The 23000-nt window shown below is 43.3% G+C and overlaps 1 protein-coding gene across 1 annotated transcript in view; it reads left to right on the top strand.

Moving 5' to 3' along the window:
* Positions 1 to 23000, top strand: part of Pgm5 (phosphoglucomutase 5) — a 159921-nt gene that overhangs the window by 5530 nt on the left and 131391 nt on the right. Inside the window, exon 2 of the mRNA XM_021627444.2 lies at positions 20154 to 20316. Coding sequence (XP_021483119.1) covers positions 20154 to 20316 — 163 coding nt within the window. The remainder of the gene's footprint in view (positions 1 to 20153; positions 20317 to 23000) is intronic.

The following is a 23000-nucleotide window of genomic DNA, read 5'->3' as shown; positions in this document are numbered from 1 at the left end:
TCAGGAGGACTCCCTCTTCACCACCTAATCACTCCCTTTAAGATTTCAATGTATGAACTTTGGGGGATAAGAGCATCCAGTCCTTTTGCAAAGTTCAATGGACTCCGTTTTAACTTACTGTATAATGAGAGTGTTTCAAAGCCTCCTGTGGAGGTGCATGCCTCTGATGCCATCACTTGGGAAGCTGATGTCAACTTGGTCCACATAGTGAGACTGTCTCAAGAAACAAAAAAGCACGGAAAAACAAAAAAAACAAAGTTAATTCAATATACTCATTTTCCAGGTTTTTCCTCTACTTCATCCCCCATGTCCCACAGGTGGAGTTGCCTTCTGGAATGCATCCAGCAGCACATCAAAGCAACAAGCTGCACTTTGTGGGGCTCCGATTTGTCTATATCTTGTGGAACACAAGGTGTGTGGCCTCAGCACTAGTGACAGTAGAAGGACTGTGGGGTGCTGGTCATCCCTCTTTCCAAGCCCCACTGTTTCTTCCTTGCTTCCAGTCACTCGTGGGCACAACTTTATATTGTGTACATATTTAGTTTCTTACCAACGTTTACTCGTTGGCTTAAAATCCACTAATGACCATCTCTTAAGCTATTTCATTGGAGGCTTCAAAATGCTGTTTCTCTAATTCTTGAATTACATTAACTGGCACACACACACACACACACACACACACACACACACACGTTTGTGTGTATGTGTGTGAGAGTGAGTGTGATGGAAGTGAGGCATGTGTTGGGTCAGAGGACAACTTGTGGGTCTTGGGGATGGAATTCAGGTCCGCAGGCTTGGCAGCAGGTGGCTTCACCTGCTCTACCATTTTCTCAGCCCCACTTTTACATGGGCACTAAGTGTTGACCTCAGGTGTTCATGTTTGGAATACACTTTACCAACTGAACCATCTCTCCAGCCTTTAGCAGCATTCTTTTTATGAAACCAACATGTCCTCACAACTGAGCTATTTAATTATTCCTTCTGGAAAGAAGACACTATGTTTCTTTCCTTTTCATGCTGCCAACTTCGAAGCAGGAATTTGAGAAAATAGCCATCTCTTATAGCTGAACTTTTAACAACTAAATTTGTTTCACTTTTGGCCCTTGGGAATGCTCCAGGAATTCTTGGCTGTTTGTGCATTCAATTTTAGTGGATTAGTGAATAAATAAGATACTTTTAGCTTTCCACCTTCCACTCGGTGCCAGGGAAGAACCCCAGCCTTTAGGGATGTTGGGCAAGTGTTCTCTCATTTTTATGGTTTCTATGTTGTTATAGAAACTTACTTAAAACCTCCTGAGGAATATTTTATTTTCTCCCCTAAAGACACAACCATGCTATACCCTAGAGTGAAAGAAAAACAATGACTATATATTATAAAGTCAATAGGAGAACTGAGAAGTAAATAGTATTTGATATTTGGAACAAGATTAGTCTGGGACTAATTGGTCTTTGAACCTGTTTTTATTTTCATCTGGTTCAGAACCGCTTTGGTAGTATTGAGTCACACACACACACACACACACACACACACACATACACACACTTTAAAGAGTTTAAGAGCTGAATGAGCCACACTTGCTGTGAAAATGTTCTTTTCTGGGTGGGTTCACCTGCAGTTAGGATCAAATTTCTCTTTGGCTGGAATCTTCTTACTTAGCTCTAACTACCTTCAATATTGGGCACTGTGTTTTCCTCAAGATGTTTCTGGAGTTTCCTAAAATTTTCTGTCTCCATACTTGACCTTATAAGCAGACAGAGAGGTGACTAAGGTCTTCCTTCTCTGGAGATTATATTCTGTGGCATGGTTCTCTGCTGGTGGAAATGTCTTAGGATCAGCACAATCCTCAGCTCTATCCAAGTGTGACAGCTGAACATTCTGTAATGTAGCTAATGTGATCAATGAGCTATATTTTTAAATTTTCTTTCATTTTAATTAAATAAAATGGAAATAGTCATAAGTAGTTAACGGTGATGATGTTGGACGGCACAAAGCTGAAACTTAGCTATTAAACTCTGTGTGTGTGTGTGTGTGTGTGTGAGTGAAAATTGGAGTTGGTCTGTATACCCCAAAGCATTTGCAGGCTAAACATAGATCACCATCTTGGGGTCCTTGCAAACATCACAGCTTGCAGGAGAATGATCTGTCCCACGTGAAGAATGACAGTCGGGTCAGCACCAGGCACTGGGGTCAAAGCTTCCAGAGTCTGACCTCACAGTTTATTTTTCTTACACCTTTAAACACAGTAAAACTTTGGGGAAACGTCACCATGTTACAATCACCACAACAGAGCTTCAGGGTGGCTACCCTGAAACTACCTCGCAAGGAAGGAAAGCACCTGTGATCTTCAGAGTAAGAATGGCTTCTATTGACTGATAAAATTGCTCAGGGTAAGGGTGGAGGGAGGAAGGATTTGTAATAAACACAAGGATGGATTCTGTTGAAGGAGGATGCAAAGTACATGGGACCTCTTTGACACAGATGGGTTCTCTTCACTGAGAGACAAAGTTCAGGATTAGGGCCTCAACAATGCTAAGGATTTGGGGGGGTCCAGGTAAAGGCCAGGTCCATAGAAGAAGTTCGCCATGTTCTTAGACAACATCCATTCCACCCTTCAGGCTAACTAGGAATCGGTCATTTTTCTTCTCTCAAAAACAAAATAAAACCCCTGCATGTTTAAAATTTTAGTTTCTGGGATTGGAGAGATGGGTAGTGGTTAAGAGAACTGACTGCTCTCCGCAAAGCCCTGAGTTCAGTTTCTAGTACCTGCATTGCAGCTCACAATCAGATGCCCTCCTCCGGTCTGCAGGCTTACATGCAAAGCACCCGTACACATAAAAAAAATAAATAAATCTTAAAAAGAATGGCAAACAAGAGAGACCAAGCCTGGCTCCTCCACAGCTTTCTCTAAGCTGTGCCTCCTACAGCATCATACATTGTAAACACATACTTGGAAAGTTCACGCAAGGTTTTTAAATGTGACAACTGTGGAGGTAATGGTTTGGTAGAAACAGCCTTGCATCAGCAGCTGGAAGGTGGATCATGTTTTTCTTTCTTTGCCACTCAGGTTGCAGAGTAGACACGTTAACCTTGTTGGCATGGCTAGAAGCCACTTGTCTTCAAATTAGGAATGGTCATATCACTGAACTACCCTGGGAGTCCTATCAAGGCTTGTTCCAGAATGCACTTTGTAACATTTAAGCCACCACATTAGTCATTTTTCATTGTTGGGGCAAATACAGTGTTAGGGATAAAGATTTAACTTATCCCACCATTTCTGGGGTGTTAATCTGTGCTCAGTCTACTATGGGCCCATAGTGAAGAAGAAGACCATGGAGACAGGAACGGGGAGCTAATCAAAGTTGCCCCAGCAACCTCCACGGTGGTCAAAAAATGTAGGGATGTAGGACAGAGCCAGGGACAAGGCATGTGTTTCCTGGCATGCTCCCAGCTACCCATTTCCCCCAGAGGCCCTACCTACCAGTTTTGCCATTATATCATGATCCCATCAAGGGCTTAATCTTGAGTAGGTGGAAACTCCAAGGATTCAATCACTTCTGCTAAAGTCCATCAACCCACAAATAACTTTCTCAGCACGTGAGCCTTTGAGAGACATCTTAGCTTTAAACCAGAATACGTTTTAGCAAAAAGAAAAAATAATGTTGTTGTGGCTAACTGAATGTGTTTTAGATAATTATGATTTAACCGCATGTATTGAACAAAGCCTGCCATGGGTCCCTTTATGGTTCTGTTGTACATTAGCCACGAGAAAATCCATTTGCTGGTCAAGTATGGACTGTACGGACAACATGATGACCAGCAATGATAAACAAAGGGTACAGTATATCCAAGGGATTGCAAGAGCTAGTCAATATTAGTGAAATTTTTCAGAGGCGGAAGCTGGATTACTGTCACCTGAGGCAGGCTGAGTCAGCTGGGGATTTGGGACTGTTCTCCAGCCAGGTGCCCCCATAGACTGTATGATCCCGATTGCCCACGAAAAGCTGGTTGTTCCAAAAAAGAAACAAGAGCATACTTGTTTGCACACTTGTTGCAACCCTCTAGGGGCCTAATCTTGGTATGGTTCCAAAGAGGAATAGATGTTGAACAGACTAGATGTTGAAACAAGGTAGGTGTGCTAGTGGTGGGTGGGCTTGCAATGAGGAGGCAAGAGTGGCACTCTGTACCTCACCACCCAGGGCCTCTTTCCTGCATTAGATCTGAAAATCTAAGGTTGGGTGGCACAGGATCTTGCTTCCAGAAGAAGAGTGGTTGCTTTGTGTTTTTAGGTGGTGTTCGTTATAGAACCGATGGACAGAAAAAGCTTCTACAGGGTGATGCTAGGGAAAGCGGGCTCGTGGTGCACTCAGGGGAAGCCTGGAAGGAGCCTTCCATAACTTTGCCTCACTGCCCTTTCTGGATCTTCATCCCTGAGTGTGGAACAGGCAGACCTTCTGGGAGCGACAGCACACCTCAGGAGCCCTCGGCTGCCTCCATTTCCCTGGGTGACCAGTGTAAGGTCGACACTTTTAGTCTCTAGTCTTTATTCAATCTTTTTAAGGGGAATTTAAAGGAGGGGGAGAGTTTGGAGAACAGCTGGGCCCTCCCAGTTGCTGGGTGGTTATTTTAAGCTTTGGTTCATGTATCCAGAGCCCCAGATGGTGTTTTCAACTAAGCTGCTTTATTAAATCTTGTGATAAAATATAATGGTGTTTATTGAAAAGGCAGACACACATCCACAACATTGTGTGTAAAACTTGCCCTAAGAATCACTTTTGATCGAAAGTCTATTTTGATGGGGCCCTTTGTGAGTTCTGCAAGTTTGCTGATTACTTTACAGACTTGAGGACCATTGTTAGAGAACAGCAATATAAATAAGCATTGAAATAGGATTTTAACAAGATTTCTTGGGAAAAACATACAGGAAAAAATGGATCTGATCATCCCAGGAACATGAAAATGAAGGGAGGGCTCCGGTGTCAGGACCTAGGAGTAGATCTGAAAACACTCAGGCCAGGCCAGTGTATTGTCACTGCTTGGGCTTACATAGCCAAGGGGGCATTTTAACTTCTTTCATCTGATTTTCCTCTGCTAATTATGAATAAATGCATATCTATAACACACTCAGGGCTTTCAAAAGTGAAAGCTCACATTTTCTGAGTCCTTAAATATCATGTACCTCTTTTGGTTTTAGTGACATCACCTTTTGGAGCAATGTCTGTATTTGTATGAAGAGAAAATAATTCAGGAACACTCAACCATCAAAGAAGATCTTTTCCTTGGCCTGGAGTCATGGAGGTTTTTGACTCTTCCCTTTCCAAGTCTTTACTAAGAAGCGTTTTGTACAAACATAATATTGTTTTTGCCAATCTTGTTGTTTTCCTCTAACAAGGTTCCTGGTTTCTAGCTGGTGTTATCTAGTTTTATATTTAGGATTTCCAAAAGAAAAAAGAACTGAAAACAGAGGCACAGAGTTTAATTTATTCAATAAAATATCTCAAAAAATATGGAGAGGAGAACTTCAAAACTAATGGCTTGTATGTCCAAAGCAGAACACACTCTCCCAGATCAAGGAGAAAACCCAAACAATTTAACACTAAAATTGTCACCAACAATCACACAAAGAAGGTAATCAACCTCATTGTAACCAGCTAAGTCTGAATAAAAATAATCAATATGTTTAAAAAAAAATTGAGACTACTCAAGATTTGGTGTGAGTAGGCGAGAGTCATCACGTTTATTTCATATCGTTGGTGGATATTAATAGACACAACCTTTCGGCCAGTCAGCTTGGCAGTAAATATCTTCACTTAATAGAGTTTTTATGCAACAGCCCAGGCGAGTGTTAATGTAAGAACCAGTTCTGTAGGTGTTAGAGTACAGGTGTGGAAGCCCGTGTCCAACTGTGCTCACTGTGGCACTTTGCTTGGAAAACAATCTATACACTCCATACTGGGGAAGGGGCACATGACTTATGACATGGCCTCACAATGATACTAGTAACATCCGAAAATGGAAGAAGTGGAACAACAAAGATGTGAGTGGCAGCTTGCTAACTGGAAAAGCAACCAGTGGAAAGCACGATCCATATATATATATATATATATGTATATATATATATGGTCAGCAAATAAGGTTGGACTCCAACCAGGTACAGTGGGTGCATCTATGTGTGTCTGGGGTGGTGGTGGTGGGGGGGGAGGAAAACCCCTTCGCTTTCTACTTTACACACTTTTCTAATTGAAACACTCATACATACATATATTTGTTGATTCATCAATAGAGACATTAATAGGCAGATGCAGGGGAAATGGGCTGCTAGAGGATCGTATGAGCTTATAGGTCCAGCCTGGGCAACATAAGCTTCTCTCTATCTCAGTAACCAACCAACTAACCATCCAACCAATTAAACACACAAAAAAACGAACACACCGCCACCACCACCCAGGAGCCTTTCAAGAGACAAAGTGAAGGCAGGAAAAGGTCTGGATTTTGCTGTCGCTTGCAACCTGTATGACAAGGGGAAATCACAGAGCCTCGGGTTGGCTCATAAAGATGCAGAGAGCACTGATAACTCGCTTCCACATTTTTTAAGTTGCTCAGTGGCTTTAAGTATGAGTAATTAAAATTTATTTTTTAGGATACTCGTCTAACGCAGTTATTTTGCTTTGATGGAAAGGAGGCCCGGTGTGTTTTTTTCACAGTGGCTTTCCTAACCAGAGGCTCCTGTTGGTCTGGTGAGCACAGTTGCTTCCTAGGGCTTCCTCTTGACTTCTGGCATTTCTCCATGCTGCTGGCAAGCTGGGTGGCAACTGCTGAAGACACACCCCCTCCCTGCCCAGCTGTGCCTGCACACACATACACTCCTTTGAATGGTCCTTGAGGTGGCGGCAGTTGCTCCCATAAAGACTGACTCAACCCAAAGGACTTTCCTGGCACAGTCTCCGTGTTGTCTCCTGAGGGGAGCTAGCTGGGTCAACACTGTGCTTTTCCATATTTAATCTCTCTGACCCCCGAAGTCTTTGGGAAGACACCAATCCCGGCCTCCGGGCCTACCCCACTGCCCTTTCCTGCAGCCAGACCTTAATCTGCTTATTTCACGAAGATTTTCTGACCTAATGGACTGGGCCATGTGAGAGATTATTGAGAGGAACAGGCCCAGAAGAGGGTGGGGGACTCCATGCTAATCTAGTTAACTGGCCGAGGAGTCTGAAAATGCACAGCTGTGGGGGATGGACTCGCTTTCAAGCACATGGTTTAAAATGTTTGTCAGGGCCTATGTCTGCAGCTCTGCTCGGCGTTTGGTTAGGAGGCATGCTGTTCTTCGGGAAAGATCTCTCAAATGTACAGTGACAGATGCAGGCACGGAAGGCCGAGAATGGCTGTCATAAATAACAGTAAACTGTTTAATCTTGCTGAGTTGTAAATCTGATGGCGGAGGTCTTTAGTTCACCAGTTCACTGGAACATAGGAAGAAGGGTGGGGCCACTTAGGAAATGGGCAGTTACTTTTTCCCAATCAGGCAGATGCTGGTCTGAGGAGATTCATGTGGAAACACACATAAAGGAATTTTAATTGACTGTGATAACTACTCAGAGAAAATATGTAACTTTGAAGAGATTTTAAAACTTTTATGTAAAATCTACCCATAAAATGGGTGTGGACACATATGTGTGTGTATGTATACAATCTGTCTACTTTATCAAGTAGCATGTGCCCACTCTTTTACCCCAACAAAGCTGTATTTTTCCTGTAATATGTTTAAGAGGAGTCTTCACTTTTTTTTTTCTGTTGCTGTATAAGCTGCCATGACTAAAACAACTTAAAGGGGAAATGGCTCATTGTATCTCAGCATTCAAGGTACAGCCCATCGTGGCAGCAGGAGCTTGAGGTGGCGGGTCACATTGCATTCCAAGTCAGGCAACAGACAGGGATAATGCATGCAAGGTAGTGCTCAGTCCTCTCTCTCCTTTGTACAGGCCTGGATTCCCTGCCCAAGGAATGGCCTGTTGCACAATTAAGACGGGTCTTAATTAAACAGACAGTCTCCCCTCTCAGGTGAGCACAGAGGCCCCTCTCCAAGTGATTCCAGACTCTGCCAACTTGACAGGGAACACTAACCATCAGAGGACAGAACAGAATCCCAGATGTCGGAGATGACTGATGACATGGTAGAACCAAAATAGATATTCAGATCTTCCTTACTAACCTGCGCTTCCAGAACATTCAGCAGAACTTGGTGATGGAGTGAGAACAAGACTATACGGGGTATGACAGACGGCTCTAGGCAAGCCTCTCTCTCACCAGGATGGCTTTGTGAGCTGAGCTCAGTGACACTGAGGAGTCAGCAGCCCAGTCTAGTGCATGCAGGAGGACACAGTCAGTGAGGAGCTGAGGCAGGACAACATAAGATTTGGGTGGTGTGAGGTTGTCACTCCCTCATAGGCTTCAGCGTATTCTTAGTGACCAGGTTTTGTGGCTAAAACGACACCATGGTTATGGACACATTCTGTGGACTGACTTGCTTGTTAATTATTGGCAAATAATATCCAGCTTAAGTTCCATCTTGCAATAGCTTCAGCCTTCAAACATGTAATTGTTTTACTTATGGAAATTTTAGATAAAACACTTTTTTCATTGTCAGTCAATTTAAATACTGGAAAAGTATACACTCACGACAGTTATATTGACATTTTTCAATGCCATAAAAAGATAGAATTGCTCAGAAAGATAGACACCACATGTCTTCTCCTATATATATATCCTAGCTTAGAGTCTTTAGAGTTATGGGTTTGACTTGGAGTATCTGTAGAAACTGGGAGACTAGAAAAAGGCCAAGGGTAGGGAGTTTTAAGGAAGAGGTGTTATGAAGAGGTAAAAGGGGATTAATGGGTAGCTATTAAGTGAGGAAAGGGAGGAGAGGATAGAAGAGCAGATGGACGGGAGGATAACTAATACTAAAGATGCTTGATAAAGCCATATGGATGCCTACTATTATATAAGCCGAAAATTTAAATACACATGAGAGAGAGAGAGAGAGAGAGAGAGAAGATACTGAGCAATTATCCCTTTTGTAACAGTGTGTGAAGACAACTGTAACAGGCAGAGACCCAGGCTGTGCCTGGGAACGTTGACAACAGTGGTTGTATGTGGTAGGGTTACAGGTGGTTTGTATTTTCTTATTATGTACTTTGTACATCGTCAATAAAAATGGACACACGTGAAATATATTTCAACTTAGGACCTGATGAGAGTGACTCATTCATTCCCTGTTGAAGAACGTTAGCAGCTAGAGAAAGGCAGCGGGGTGTGCTGAAGGGATTGCTCAGTGCTGGGCATAGTCACCTGCAGATAAGCTATATTACTTCCTTTGCCCCCATCATGTGATCTTCCGGATCTTTCAGATATCAAAACTGAGGTGCAGGGGGACTCAGGATATTGCCCAGAGCCACAGGGGCAGGGGAGCAAAGTCGGTTTTAATAGACTTTTTGTTGGGTAGCAGCCTGTCTTGGCTCTATGACTTATTTCTGCTTCCTCATCCAGGGCGATGCAATGAATATGAACATTTTTTTACCTTTGTCTCAGGAGGTGATTACCTCATAGAATGCTAGCAGTTTACTGAGTCAAGCTCAAGGACAAGGCTACAGAGCATTCTCCAAGTGCTTAACTACCTGATTGCTAGGAGGGGCATAACTTCCAGTCTTTGCTCCACTTTGCAGCTGAAGGCAATTAGATTTCCTGATCTTAGTGAGATTTTCATAATGGGCTGACTGAACAAATAACTCGGGCCAAACTTCTATGTGCCTCTGAGTTTTCTTCACATGTTCAGACACTAGGAGTTGCATGAGAAATCTGCATTGCTTTAGTGCAGATTGTACCCTCACTCCTCCTTCCAGCTCTAGGGTGTATGCAATGCCTTCCAAGGGTCCAGGGAGCTGGGATGCGTCCGGCTTTTCCCATCTGGTCCCCATGTAAGAAAGCACATAGCTGACAATTACCCATGTGCAAATGGAGAAGTCCCTTGATGTTTGGGTAACCACATCCATGCCTTGCCTTGAGTCTGTTATTTCTCTAAATTCCACTGAGCCATCCATCTCCTCACTCACGCAGCACTCCTCAAGGCTTGGCACCCCTCTCTGACAGCTGGGACTTAAATGCTGAACACTTAGTATTCACGTTTGTGGCTGCTTGGCTTTGGCCTTCATATGTGTGCTTGTGTGTGTGTGTGTGTGTGTGTGTTAAACAAAGAGGATAGAAAACAGGCATCTTTGTATATGTTACTAGCCACAGCACTTCATAGGTGGACATGGATGGCATCTGTGCGGTCATGTAGGACACTCTGTGTAGCATGAGGTGTCTGTTTATTGCTCTCTTCACTTTCCCTGATTCATTTCTGAGATGTGAACCTATTAAAGTGATGTGAGTCCATTCCAAGGGCTGTGACATTGAGTAGTGTCATACTTACCTTTCTTTCCCCTTTTTGCTTAAAGCTAAAAGGGAGTTACAGTGGGGCACTTTTCTTGAGAGAGTTCACACATGAGACCAACCTGCCTTTATTAGTGTTATGTTACTGGGGAACTCACCCAACATCAAGGCTTTGTACCTACACTGAGATTTCAGCCTTAGGGTTGAAATGATACATCTCTGCTCTCAAGGACTTTAATTTGAGCTAGTTAGAAAATGAACTCACACTAAATCTAATTTAGAAGCACGGTTGTTAGCATTCTGAAAGGAAAGGAAAGAGCATGAAAAAAATAATAAATTAGTTGCACGCGCATGATGTAAAGTGATGAGGAGAAATCCTTTAGGTGGTAGAGTTTACATCTTAGGACACTGGTCTGTCGCCAGTGGAGGGGCATTTTGCTTCCCTCAGCACTCAGCATGTCCCTTCCTGGGTGAAGACAGTACCAATGTAGGCAAGTGATGTTTAAGGCTTCGTAGGAGGGCTTGGTGTCGTTAGGAGAGCAAACACGGAGCAGCATGAGGGGCCACCGCCATGTCTCTTTTCTCCTCACTTAAAGTCCCGCTGAGTGGGAGCTGGTTGACTCATCTCTCTCCTTAGCTGTGGATCTGGGGAGGTATGTGGCCCACCTACATATCTGCAGAGTCCTGTGTGACCATGTCTCTTCCCCACAGGTTCGCCTCTGCCTGGCTGCCTCCTGGGCTGTGACACCTCAGGGAACTAGGATCTGCCTCACCTTCTTTCCAGGCAGGGGCTGAAATGCTCTGTAGTGGCAATAAGGTTCCTCCAGGGTCATCTGGTTCTGCAGGGCTGGGTCGGGTCATCCTTAGATCCAGCCAAAGTCATGCAGTGGGAGGTTCAGGGTAGAGACTTGGGAATGTCGTAGTTTGCCCTTCCTGGTGAGCCTGGGTTTTACTCAGGAACGCAAGGCAGATGGTGCCCTTCAGTGCTGTACTCAGAAGCAAAGCTAGTCAGGGAAGTGGGCCTTAATTTCTTTGCAAGGCAGCTGTCTGCTACTTTGACAGAGGGTGGTATTTCTAGCACTTTCCCAGAAAGTGAAACAATGGATTAAAAGAGAACCTGCTACCTAGAAAAAAATAACTTTAAGAAGTTCCAGGGTTTGGGCAAGTATTATTATTATATTAGGTCATGTCTAAGTTTAAAAGAATTTTTCTTAAAGAACCTTAAGTGAGCACTTTTGGCCTTGCAGATAAATACATTAAACTCGCAGAGGTTAAATGGTACATCCTGTGCCACACCTCCAACCTGTCACAAGCTAGAAGTGTCTGGGAAGTGGGACCTCAAAGGAGAAGATGGCTCCATCCTATTTACCGGTGGGTATGTCTGAGAGGGACCAGCCCACTGTGGATGGTACCAACTCTGGATGGGTCGTCCCAGTATAAGACAGAAGGCTGAACAAGTCATGGGGAGAAAGACAGTACGCAATATTCCTTCATGGCTTCTGCTTTAGCTCCTGCATCCAGGCTCCTGCCTTGAGTTCCTGCCCTGACTTTTCTCAGTGATGGACTACAAGTTAGAAGCTGACAGAAATGCTTTTCTCCCAAGTTGCTTTTGTTCACAGGTGTTTTATCATAGCAATAGATACAGAACTAAGACATGTACAAGATTCACAGGTGGCTCAAGTTGGGTTCCTTCCCTTTGTTCTGTAAGCCTCAAATGTGCGTTTATCTTAACAGTTGCTAGATATTGAAAGCCATGACTTTTCTGATGACATTTGTCTTGGATTAGTTGGGAAACAACACAGATGTGCAGAGGAGAAGTTGATGGGAAGACAGGGGCCAGGGTAGATACCGGAAATCAGTCAGGTGCTGGAGGCCCCTCTCCAGGGACCGTCTGAGGAAGGGCGGCCTTGCTCACGCCCTTTTGAACTTCAGGTCTTTGGAACTACAAGAAGCCAACCTGCTGCTGTTAGCCCCTATGTTGTTGACAGACAGTTTGTTGTGGCAGCTGGAAGAAAGGGTCCTGATTTTATATTCGTTTGCAGATTTTGTATTAATTTGTTAAGTCTACCATAACAAATGGCCCATTTAGCTTAAGACAACAGCAACTTATTTTCTCACAGATTTGGAGCCCAGAAGTTGAAATGATGGTGTTGGCAGAGCCATGCTCCCTGGGGACTCTCTGGAGGGATCTGTTCCATGGCTCTTCTAGCTTCTGTTGGTGGTTGGCATTCTTTGGCTTCCTGGGATGGTGGCCACATTGCTCAGCCACAGCCATGTTGGCCTCTGTGCTCACCTTCTCTCTGCGTGTCTTCCTCTTTGCATGTTAGTACAAAGTGCTGACCTATCATGATGGAACTGGCCCAAAGGAATCAACCTGTCCCTGTCTGACCGACCCAGGGGAACGCTACCGTATTGGAACTTGGGGTTGATCTCTACTGTTGGCAGCTTGGAAGCTCAGCAGGGAAGGAGCTTCCAAGGGGAGGGAAGGAGGGCAGGTCAGCCTAACTGATCAGAAACGCATGTTTCTGAGCTCATACATGACCTCCTTACCACGGTGGTCACTTTCTTCACGAGGACAGTGCCAGGAGTGGGTAGGGAAAGAGGCTGATGGGCACTCCGAGACTGGGCCATGATGCCTTGATTATTGTGTTGGTTAGTTATGGTCAACTTGACGCAAGCTAGGCTCACCTAGGAAGAAGGAATGATAAAAGATTTGCCTCCATCAGGTTGGCCCGTGGGGATATCTGTGGAGGCATTTTCCTGGTTGCTAACTGATATGGGGTGAGAGGCTAACCTATTGAGGGGCAGCATCATGTCTTAGCAGGTGGGCCTGGGCTGTCTAATGAAGGCAGTGGAGCAGTGAAGGGGAGCAGCCAGCAAGCAACATTTCTTCAAGGCCTCTGCTTCAGCTCCTGACTCCAGGTTACTGACTTGGGTTCCTGCCCTGACTTCTTTCAGTGAAGGAATGTTCCTAGGGTTGTAAGCTGGAGTAAGCCCTCTGCTCTTTAAGTTGATTTCAGTTGTGGTTTTATCCCAGCCACAGAAACCCAGGTGGATAGAAGCCCATCGCCTACTCTTCTGTGGTCCTCTGCTGAATTTTCGTAGGCCGCTAACTATGTTTGCCACTGCTGGTCGGTTAAGAACTAATTACTTTTAGATGGCTAAGTAGCATTCCATATGTTTTTGAATTATGCTTTGCCTAATTGGTTCTTCATTACTGAACAAGATTGTTTTAAAATTTTAATTTTAAATGCACCATAAGACATATCTACATGTATATACTTTTTCCAGTTTTATCTATCTATCTATCTATCTATCTATCTATCTATCTATCTATCTATCTACCTACCTATTATTCTCTGGTCTCTTCAAACTGTGGTGTTTGAAGGGTTGGCCACCTGCCAACACCACATGCCATGCCATGCCATATTGTCTCTTTCTCAGCTTTCAAATTTATATCCTCAGAACCCTAGACCACGCCCCTCTCTGTGCTGCACGTGGAAGGCTATTCCCAGCTGGCAGAAGCCATGCCCGACACGAGACAATTAACAGCTGTGGACAAACTCTAGCCCAACTAAAATCCCACATGTGGGATTAAAACAAAATCATATTTACATAGCAAAACTGAGTTTTTAAAGAAACCAAACCTTCCATTAAAGACCCACATGAAGACCAAGCTGCATATCTGCTATATATGTGCAGGCATGGTTCAGTCTCTGTGAGCCCCCATGGGCCCGGGTTAGTTGACTCTGTAGATCTTCACATGGAGTCCTTGACCCCTCCAGCTCCCTCACTCCTTACCCCATCTCTTCTATAGGACTCTCTGAGCTCTGTCTAATGTTTGGCTCTGTGTCTGTGCATCTATTTATATCCACTGCTGGGTGAAGCCAGTAAGAGAAGTTATGCTAGGCTCCTGTTTACAAGCATTGCAGAGTAACATTAGCAGCGTCAGGGATTGGTTCTCTCCCATGGGATGGGATGGCTGTTCCTTCAATCTTTGCTCCATCTTTGTCTTTTCCAGTTTTTATTCATTAACTAGTTAATTTATTGTGCCAGCGATGGGATCCATGTCTTCGTGAAGCATAGGCAAATGCCTGGCTGCTGAGCTCTACCACGGCCTCTCGTCTACCAGTTAAAATTTATTTCTTTAAGAATAAGTATAGGCAATGGGGCAGACAAGCAATTGTGAGTGCACATCCTTAGAACATTGTAGATATTTTTGTGGGCAGTGGTTAGGTCCTGTGTGTCCCATTTGCACACTGCCTGTTGCATGGTAGATGCTCAGCGACATGAGTTGAGTGACAATGGGGATTTTAATGGAAGGGTATGGAAGGTGCTTTGTCATGGCCCTGGATAATAAATGGGGTGTCTCTGCCATCATCTGTCTCCCCTGCTTGGTTAGGAATTCTACTGTGCATCTGGTTCTTAAGGGTGTAAAACTGGGCATTATTCCTGGCTGCTTCCTCAGAGCTCCAGTCTTACCTACTGGTTAAAAACTGAGCATAGTCTAGTGGCTTCTGTAGTGGTATGCATTCACTCTCTCTTGCTTTGGTCAGACAGGAGACGGCTCACTTCTGCCTGGGGATTCTCATGACATCACCATCGGGAGTTGGTAGGAGTTTGTCCTATAAGGGTTCAATAGAGACCTGAAGATCTGTGGCAGGGGACTCATTTATGAGACTGCCACATGGTGTGGGCTGTTGGTGGGAGGCTGTGGTAGTTCCTCCACACACAGACCTCTCCACAGACCCTTGAAGGTCTTCAAAACATCGTGCTGCCAGGGTCTCCATGAGTAGGCAGTCTGAGAGAGAGCCAGGTGGGAAGTGTCAGCATCATTCTCAGCCCCGTGGTGGAAGTAGCTGGTGGGATTGACCACCTTGATTGGCACTGTTCAGGAACTGCACAGGGGTGCCATGATCAGAAGGCGAGGCTCACTATGGGCTGTGTGGTGACTGGCTGTGTGGTGACAGAGCTTCTCTCTGCCATACTTCATCCTACTTGCACATCTGTCCATTAGCGACATCTCACAAACTGAATAACTCTCTTTATTTCTGCAGCCTCTACCCGGGAAGCTATTTGCTTAAAGCCTCCGACAGCTTTTCACCTGGTCTTTAGCCTCCGTTCCCCTCACCCCTCCCTCTTGCACTGGACATAGGCTTGGTTTCACAAAGAGAGTTTCTTTCAAGTATGTTGTATCCTTTGACATTACTCCCCCCACATGCCCCCTCCCTCATCCTGTCAGGCTCCTTCCTTTTCTCAGTCTTTCTGCTTTCATGTCACACAAACACACACACACATACACACACACACACTCACTCATAACACTCAAACATATTCTCATACTAATACACCCACACTCACCCTCACATTCACATATACATAAACTCATCCACCCACACTCACACACATACACATTCACCCAAACACGTAAATGGTTTTATGGATCTTTTTAAGGTCTAGAATCCACAAATGATGATAAACTGTAATACTATCTTACTGAATTTGGCTTATTTTGTCCAATATAGTTATCTCTGGTTGCATCTATTTTTCAGCAAATAATGTTATTTCATTCTTGACTCCCCAGGATGACCCCTTACCTTGTCAGTTGTGAACAGCACTGCAGTGAACACAGAGCTGCAAATGTTATATGAGGCATTGACCTACTGTTGATGATTATTAATATTTAATATTGAATTATCTTTTAGTTAAACAGCAGTTTTTCCTAAACCAGCTGTATACCCAAATCACCACACAGAGACTAGGATTTATTTAACCTAGAGCACAATGCTGAGCAATAGTTACGCCATCCTAAACCTCCAAGCCCGCATAGCTTTGTCCCATCCAGATTTCCCACATTATACTTGCTTTTTAGTCGTATCTTAGGTCTGGTTCATCTCTCCTGATGTTTCCAGGTCCTTTCCTCTCAGATCTTTCCTCTCCCTCCTCTTTCTCCTTTCCTCCAGACCAGGATGTCCCACCTTAGTCTCTCCATTGCTCAGCACTGGCTGGTTGTTTTTATTGGCAATGCAGAGAACAAATGGTAACATGTTTACACAAACTTGAGACAGGTAGCATCACAATGGTGGTCCAGATTTAAACCAGATAGTGGGGTAGAGAAATCAGCATTTGAATGAACCAAGGGTAAATTGTATACATTCTACAAGAACATTATACCAACAAACCACACCTACTGGGCATGTTCTGAGGCGTGGTACAGCTGTTGAGACTGTTTTTTTCTGGAGAGGTTACATCAGTTTTCATGCCTACCAACACTGCTGACTCTTCTTTCCCTGACACTTGCCAGCATTTGCTATTTTCTTTCCTTATGGTAGCTGTTCTGACCAGGGTGAGTGGAGTCTCAATTTGCATCGCCTTGATGGCTAAGGATGCTGCCCAGGTTTTAGTGTTTGTTAGTAACTTGTATGCATCTTTTTGAGAGTGTCTTTTAGCCCATGTGTTCATTAGATTGTTTGAGGGTGGCACTGAGTAACTTTTAGAATCAGAGCCACCATTACTCTATCAATGATGCCAATTCATTGTGTATTTTAGTGTCTTCCTCAGATATTTTAGTTATTCATATATTCTAAACACTCATCTGCTGCCAGATAGTTAGCAAAGGCTTTGTCACATTCTCTTGACTGTCTCTTCATTTGGTTAATTGTTGTTGTTTTTTTTTGTTGTTGTGAAGAAGTTTTAAATATATATATATATATCAACCTATTTGCTAGTTCTTGAGATTGTTTCCTAAGCTTTTGGAGTCCTTTTCACGAAGTCCTTCCCTTGCCTTGTTCTTGATGTGATATCACTATGCTTTCCTTGAACACTTTTGGAGTTTCAGGTCTCACATTAAGGCCTTGATCATTTTGAACTGATGTACAGGGTGAGAGTTAGGGATTTAGTTTCTTGTTTCTGTGGATATTCTGATGTCCACATGAATATCCAATTTCCTTAGCCCTATTTATAGAAGAAACTGTCTTTTCTGCAATGTATGTTTTTGAAACTTTTGTCAAACTTCAGGCGGCTATAGCTGTATGGAGGCGTATGCTTGGGTCTTCCATTTGTTCTACTGGGCACACGGCTCTTTTTGTATTAGTGCTATGCTATTTTTGTTACTACGGTTCTGTAGTGGAACATGGAATCAGGTGTGGTGATACCTCGAGCATTGTTCTTTTTCCTCAACCTATTGCAGCCCTTTATGCATCCGCATGAATTGTAAAGTTGTTTTTCTATTTCTGTGAAGAATGTCATTGGAACTTTGGTGGGGGGCTGCATTGAATAGCTTTTAGTAATAAAGCTACTGTCACTTTATCAATGATGCCAATTCATTATATCTTCTAATGTCTTCCTCAAGTCCTTTCTTCAGTGTTTTGAACTTTTCAGTGTAGCAATCTTTCCTTTCCTTAGGCGTATTCCTAACTCTTTTACTCAGGTTTCATTCATTCATTCATTCATTCATTCATTCATTTAGGTTGTTGCTGTTGTTGTTGAAGCCCTTGTGGATTGGACTGAATTCCCGATTTCCTTTTCAGCATGCATGCTCATGGGACAGAAAGAAGTTGCTGATTTGTGTGTGTTGGTTCGTACCCCGCAGTTTTGCTGAAAGTGTCTGCCAGTGCTGACAGTTTTCCTGTGGCAGCTTCAAAATCACTCATATACAGAATTATATCATCTGCAAATAAGGATCGGGATCACTTACTTCTTTTCCTACCCATATTCATTCTCTTCTCTAGTCTTATCCCATTGGCTGTGACTTCAAGGATAAGAGTGGAGAAAATGCACACCTTAGGCTCCTTTCTGACTTTATAAACATGATTTCAGTCTTCCCCATTTAGAATAATGTGGGGCAAATGACATATACATCCTTTCCTGTGTTGAGGTGTGTTTCTTCTATTCTTGGTTTCTTCAGGGCTTCATCATGAAAGGATGTTGGACTCTGCCCAACACCTTTTCCGTGTCTGTTGAGGTGATCTCATGATTTCCATCCTCAAGTCTGTTGATGTAGTGCAGCTCACTTATTGATTTGCCTGTGTCAAAACCTTCCTCCATCCTGGAGTGATGCCAACCTGGTCGGGGTAACTAATGTGTAGTTGAGTTCAGCTTGCAAGTATTTTATTGAGAATGTTTGTGTGTGTATTCACCAGGGAGGCTGGCCTACAGTTTTCTGTTTTTTTGTGTCCTTAATTGGTTTGGTATTAGAGTGATTCTGCCTTTGGAAGAAGGGCGGCAGCATTCCTTTCCTTTTTATTTTATGAACTAGTTTGAAGAACACTTGTGCTAGTTCTTTAAAGGTCTGGTAGAATTCGGCAGTGACTAAGCCTGGGCTCTTAGAATTGGCAGACCGTTTCTTACTGCTTCAACCTCTCTCTTTTGGGTTATAGATCTAGTTAAGTTGTTAATATCCTCTTGTTTTAATTTTGATAGGTCATATATGTCTGGAAACTTACCAATTTCTTTTAGGTCTTCTAATTTACCAGAATATGTAATAAAATACTATCCAATGACCTGGATTTTATTGATACTACCCACAGTGGGCTGAGGCTTCCCATATCAGTTAATTAAGACAGTTCCCCACAAGTATGTTCACAGGTCAATTCAACGCAGATAACACTCTATTGAGACTTTCTAGTGGCTCTAAATTGTGTCAGGTTGACAAAGGTAATTGTCACACCATCATGAGTGTCATCTGCCATCTTCTCCTTTCCCAGCGTATTTTTCATACAGAACTTGTTCGTTAGTTTTAACACTAATCAATTCCCAGTCCTTACTACGCACTGTCTGGCACGTTTGTTCTAGGTTGTTTAGAAACAGTGAATAAGTGATTGTAGGGGGTTACAGACAGTGGGTAAATAAATAATGTGGAAAGCATTAGGTGATAATATATGACACAGGAAAGTTCATGAGGACAAACAGAAAACCAGGTAAGGTAGAGACTGGGAGTACTACGTTTCAGAGGGCTGTCCTGGTTTCTATCCCTCACATTGGAGTAGAAGCCCAGAGCCATGGCAGCAAGAGTGGGATGTGACTGGTCACACTGAGCGTTCAGTCAGGAAGCAGAGAGCTACCCATGCTCTGCTGGCTTTCTTCTCTTTATCAAGTCCAAGCCTAAGCCCGCAGAATGGTCCACGCACTCCGGGCATTTCTTCCTCCCTCAGTTAACCTAGGGAGGTAATCCCTCAAAGACTTGCCTGGAGATTGCTTTCCACAGTGACTCTAAGTTGCATCAATGTGGCAATCAAGATTAAAGTATCATGCAGAAGAAGCAAGAGAAGTAGGAAGCAGTCCTTTTCTCTTCTTCTTCTTCTTCTTCTTCTTCTTCTTCTTCTTCTTCTTCTTCTTCTTCTTCTTCTTCTTCTTCTTCTTCTTAAATAATTCCTAACACCTTCATCATTATAGTTTCTGAGTCAGACCTAAACTAAGAATTTACCTGAGCTCAGAACACTTACTGGTCACCAAAAGTAGATACTTCAAACTACCAGAGATCAATGATCCTTAAGTAACTACTGGTTAGTAGAAAACTAGATTTGAACACCTCAAATGGACTTGGACTTGGGTGGGGCAGATAATGCTGGAACTCCTTTTATTCCGCTTTCCTAACATAAACCTGGTCAATTCCTTTGGGTAGGAGATTTATTACCTCTTAACATACCCCGAGGCATTTTCCTGTTGAAATGTTTTCAGTGTCATGAACCCTGGGCTGATTTCCCTCCTCCCCCGCCCCCTGCTTGTTTAGATTGGACGACTGATTATTGGGCAGAACGGCATCTTGTCAACGCCTGCGGTCTCCTGCATCATCCGGAGGATCAAGGCAGCTGGTGGAATCATCCTAACAGCCAGCCACTGTCCCGGAGGACCAGGGGGAGAGTTTGGAGTGAAGTTTAATGTTGCTAATGGAGGTATGTGGTTCCAAATACGCCTTTCCTGATTCCATTCTTCATGTATTTCATCATATACTCTCTGATAGTAGGCAGGCGAAGTGGAGAGGAATCAGCTTAGAAAAACTCAGTGAGGTGCCCAAGGCAATGTCATTCTGAGGAAGCAACATATGGCCCAGCGTGCTTTGGTGTTAGCCTTCAGGCCTCATAAAGATAATATACACAGATAATGCAGTATGGCGCCTGGTCTCCCCAACCCCTCATGTCTGCTTCCCCCTTGGGGTATCCAGGCTCCTTGCGCTCTGAGCTGGACTGGAGGGAGGGGAAGCTTAGCTGGGCTGGGGTTAGTGTGTGAGGGACAGGCTTCTCAGGAGACAGCTTCAAGGAGACAGCTCTTTCACTGGGGAGAAACAAAAGCTATTTAAATCTTTCAGGGGTAGGTAGGGGCTATTGGGGTGAGTGTATGTCATTGGTTGGAGTTAGGGTGCTATAGATGCCTCATTTGCATAAGGAGGAATTCTAGGTGCTGCTGGATGTTACCTCATAAGGGGAGAGGAAGTTTAACCTGGCTGCCAGGCTATGTGACCTTCTCAGGAGGGCAAGGGTTGGGGCACAGGGCTATGAGTGCCAGGGCAAACAAGCCCAGGACATGAAAGGAACTGTCCTACTCCTGCCCATCTTAGGATGAGATTTCCAGGGTTAGGACACATCTTGACCCTACTCTTGCTCTGCTCTGGCTCCTGGTTGCATGGCTCCCCAGAAAATGCAAACACAAAACAAGATTTTTTTTTTTTTTAAGTTTTGTGAATGGAAAAAAAAAAAGAAGAAGAAGAAGAAGAAGAAGTAAAGAGTAGCTAGGGAGATGGTTCAGCAGTTAAAAGCATGCATTGCCCTTCCACAGGACCCAACCACCTATATCATATGACTCACAATTGCCTGTAATTCTGGCTTTAGTGAACCCAACCCCTATGGTCTCCGTGGACGCTTGCACTCATGCGTACACACCTACACACACATGCATACAAACACACACACAATTTAACAGAATAAAAATAAATAACAATTAAAAAAATTTTTTTAAATTGTAAGGAGTGAAGAAGTCTCTGAATTTCCTCCCTCCCCTCCGTGTATGTGTATGTGCGTGTTCGTGTGTGTATGTACATACATATAGTAATGTGCAAACATGAAGGCCAGAGGTTAATATCAGGTAGCTTTCTCTGTCACTGTCCACTGTCTTTTGAGACAAGGTCTCTCTCGCTGAACTAGGAGTTCACTGACTGGACAGACAAGCTGGCCAATGAACTCGATCTTTTTCCTGTTTTCCTGCCCTTGTTCCCTAGCACCAGGGTTGTATGTGTGAATTGTCATGCCTGGCTTTTACGTTATGTGACTGTTGAGGATCCAAGCTCAGGTCCTCATGGCTGTGTGGTAAAGCACTTTACTGACCGATCCATCTCCCAGGCTCTTCTGTGTGCTTGAGGTTTTCACTCATTCCGTGTTGATGTAACTGTTGATGTAACCTATGAGGCTCTCTTCTGCCCTACATGCCCGAGTTGAGCTGTTTGCCTTTCCTCTTTATAGGCATTGCTTCTTATTCTAAGAAGGCAGCTTTGTTCAATAGGAGTGTATTATGAACGAGTGTATATTATTTAAAATTTTTCTAATTGTTCTATTAAAATGTTTTAAAATCTAAGTAATATTATTTAACATATTATATAAGTATAAAATATATTCAGTATATAAACATAAAATATATAACTTGTTACATTGTTGCTTGTACTAACTTAAAATTTTGATATGCGTTTTTTACAATTGTAGCACTTTACAATTTTAGCCTGAATAGCAACATTTTGGGTACTCAGTAGCTAAATATGGTGGATGGTCATCAATGAATAGTACAGCTCTATGGAGGGGGAAATGAGAGGAATCTAGAAACAAGCTTTGTTACAGTATAGTCAGAAACTACTAACTAAAAAGGAACAATTCACACACAATACTACCTAGCTGTCTTTTATATTTTAGGCCATTCAACATACTTATTTATTTAATTCCTAACGTTCTCTAAGACCAAACAAACAAACAAACAAACAACAACTAAGGCTTGTGTGAAGACAATGTGTTTAAAAAGAGGAGGAAACCAACTAACGATTTCATCCTCAACTCATTTCAAATCTCTCTCCATCACTGTTACCAATTTGACCTTCTGAGGAAATCAAGTAGTTTTTGCTACCTCTCATTTTTACAAACTAAGTTGTGATGGAGAGTATGAACTGGGCACAATAATTTAGCTGGATGACTGCATGTATCAATGAGACAACAGTGAGAAGTAGAAATGATTTTTTTTTCTTTAGGTGCACTTGGGGAGCTGTGGTTTAAATCTGGAATTCCTCACTTCTGTCAAATGCATATCCTGTTTGTGTCTCATATCCTGAATAAAGCTGATTACATAACCGGGTCTCCCCAGCAGGTGTAAAACTATTTTTAGAGTGTATGTATCACTCTGAGAAGTGGATTAAAGCAAACATGTGGGTTGTTAGTCTACACAGAACAGGCAGGGCTGTTGAGATATCCTCCATAGTGAATGAAAACAACATGGGAAATTCATGGTCTAATTGAACTGTGAATCTTTGTTCATTGTGTAGAGACCAAATGAGTCCCTCCTCTCCAATGCAGGAAGCCGATAATGTTTCTCTGATAGAAAGTCT

This window comes from Meriones unguiculatus, chromosome 1, assembly GCF_030254825.1.
Source record: "Meriones unguiculatus strain TT.TT164.6M chromosome 1, Bangor_MerUng_6.1, whole genome shotgun sequence".
In the NCBI taxonomy this organism is placed as follows: Eukaryota; Metazoa; Chordata; class Mammalia; order Rodentia; family Muridae; genus Meriones; species Meriones unguiculatus.
Note: the sequence above shows the minus strand (reverse complement) of the source record. Positions and strands in the feature narration are given on the sequence as shown.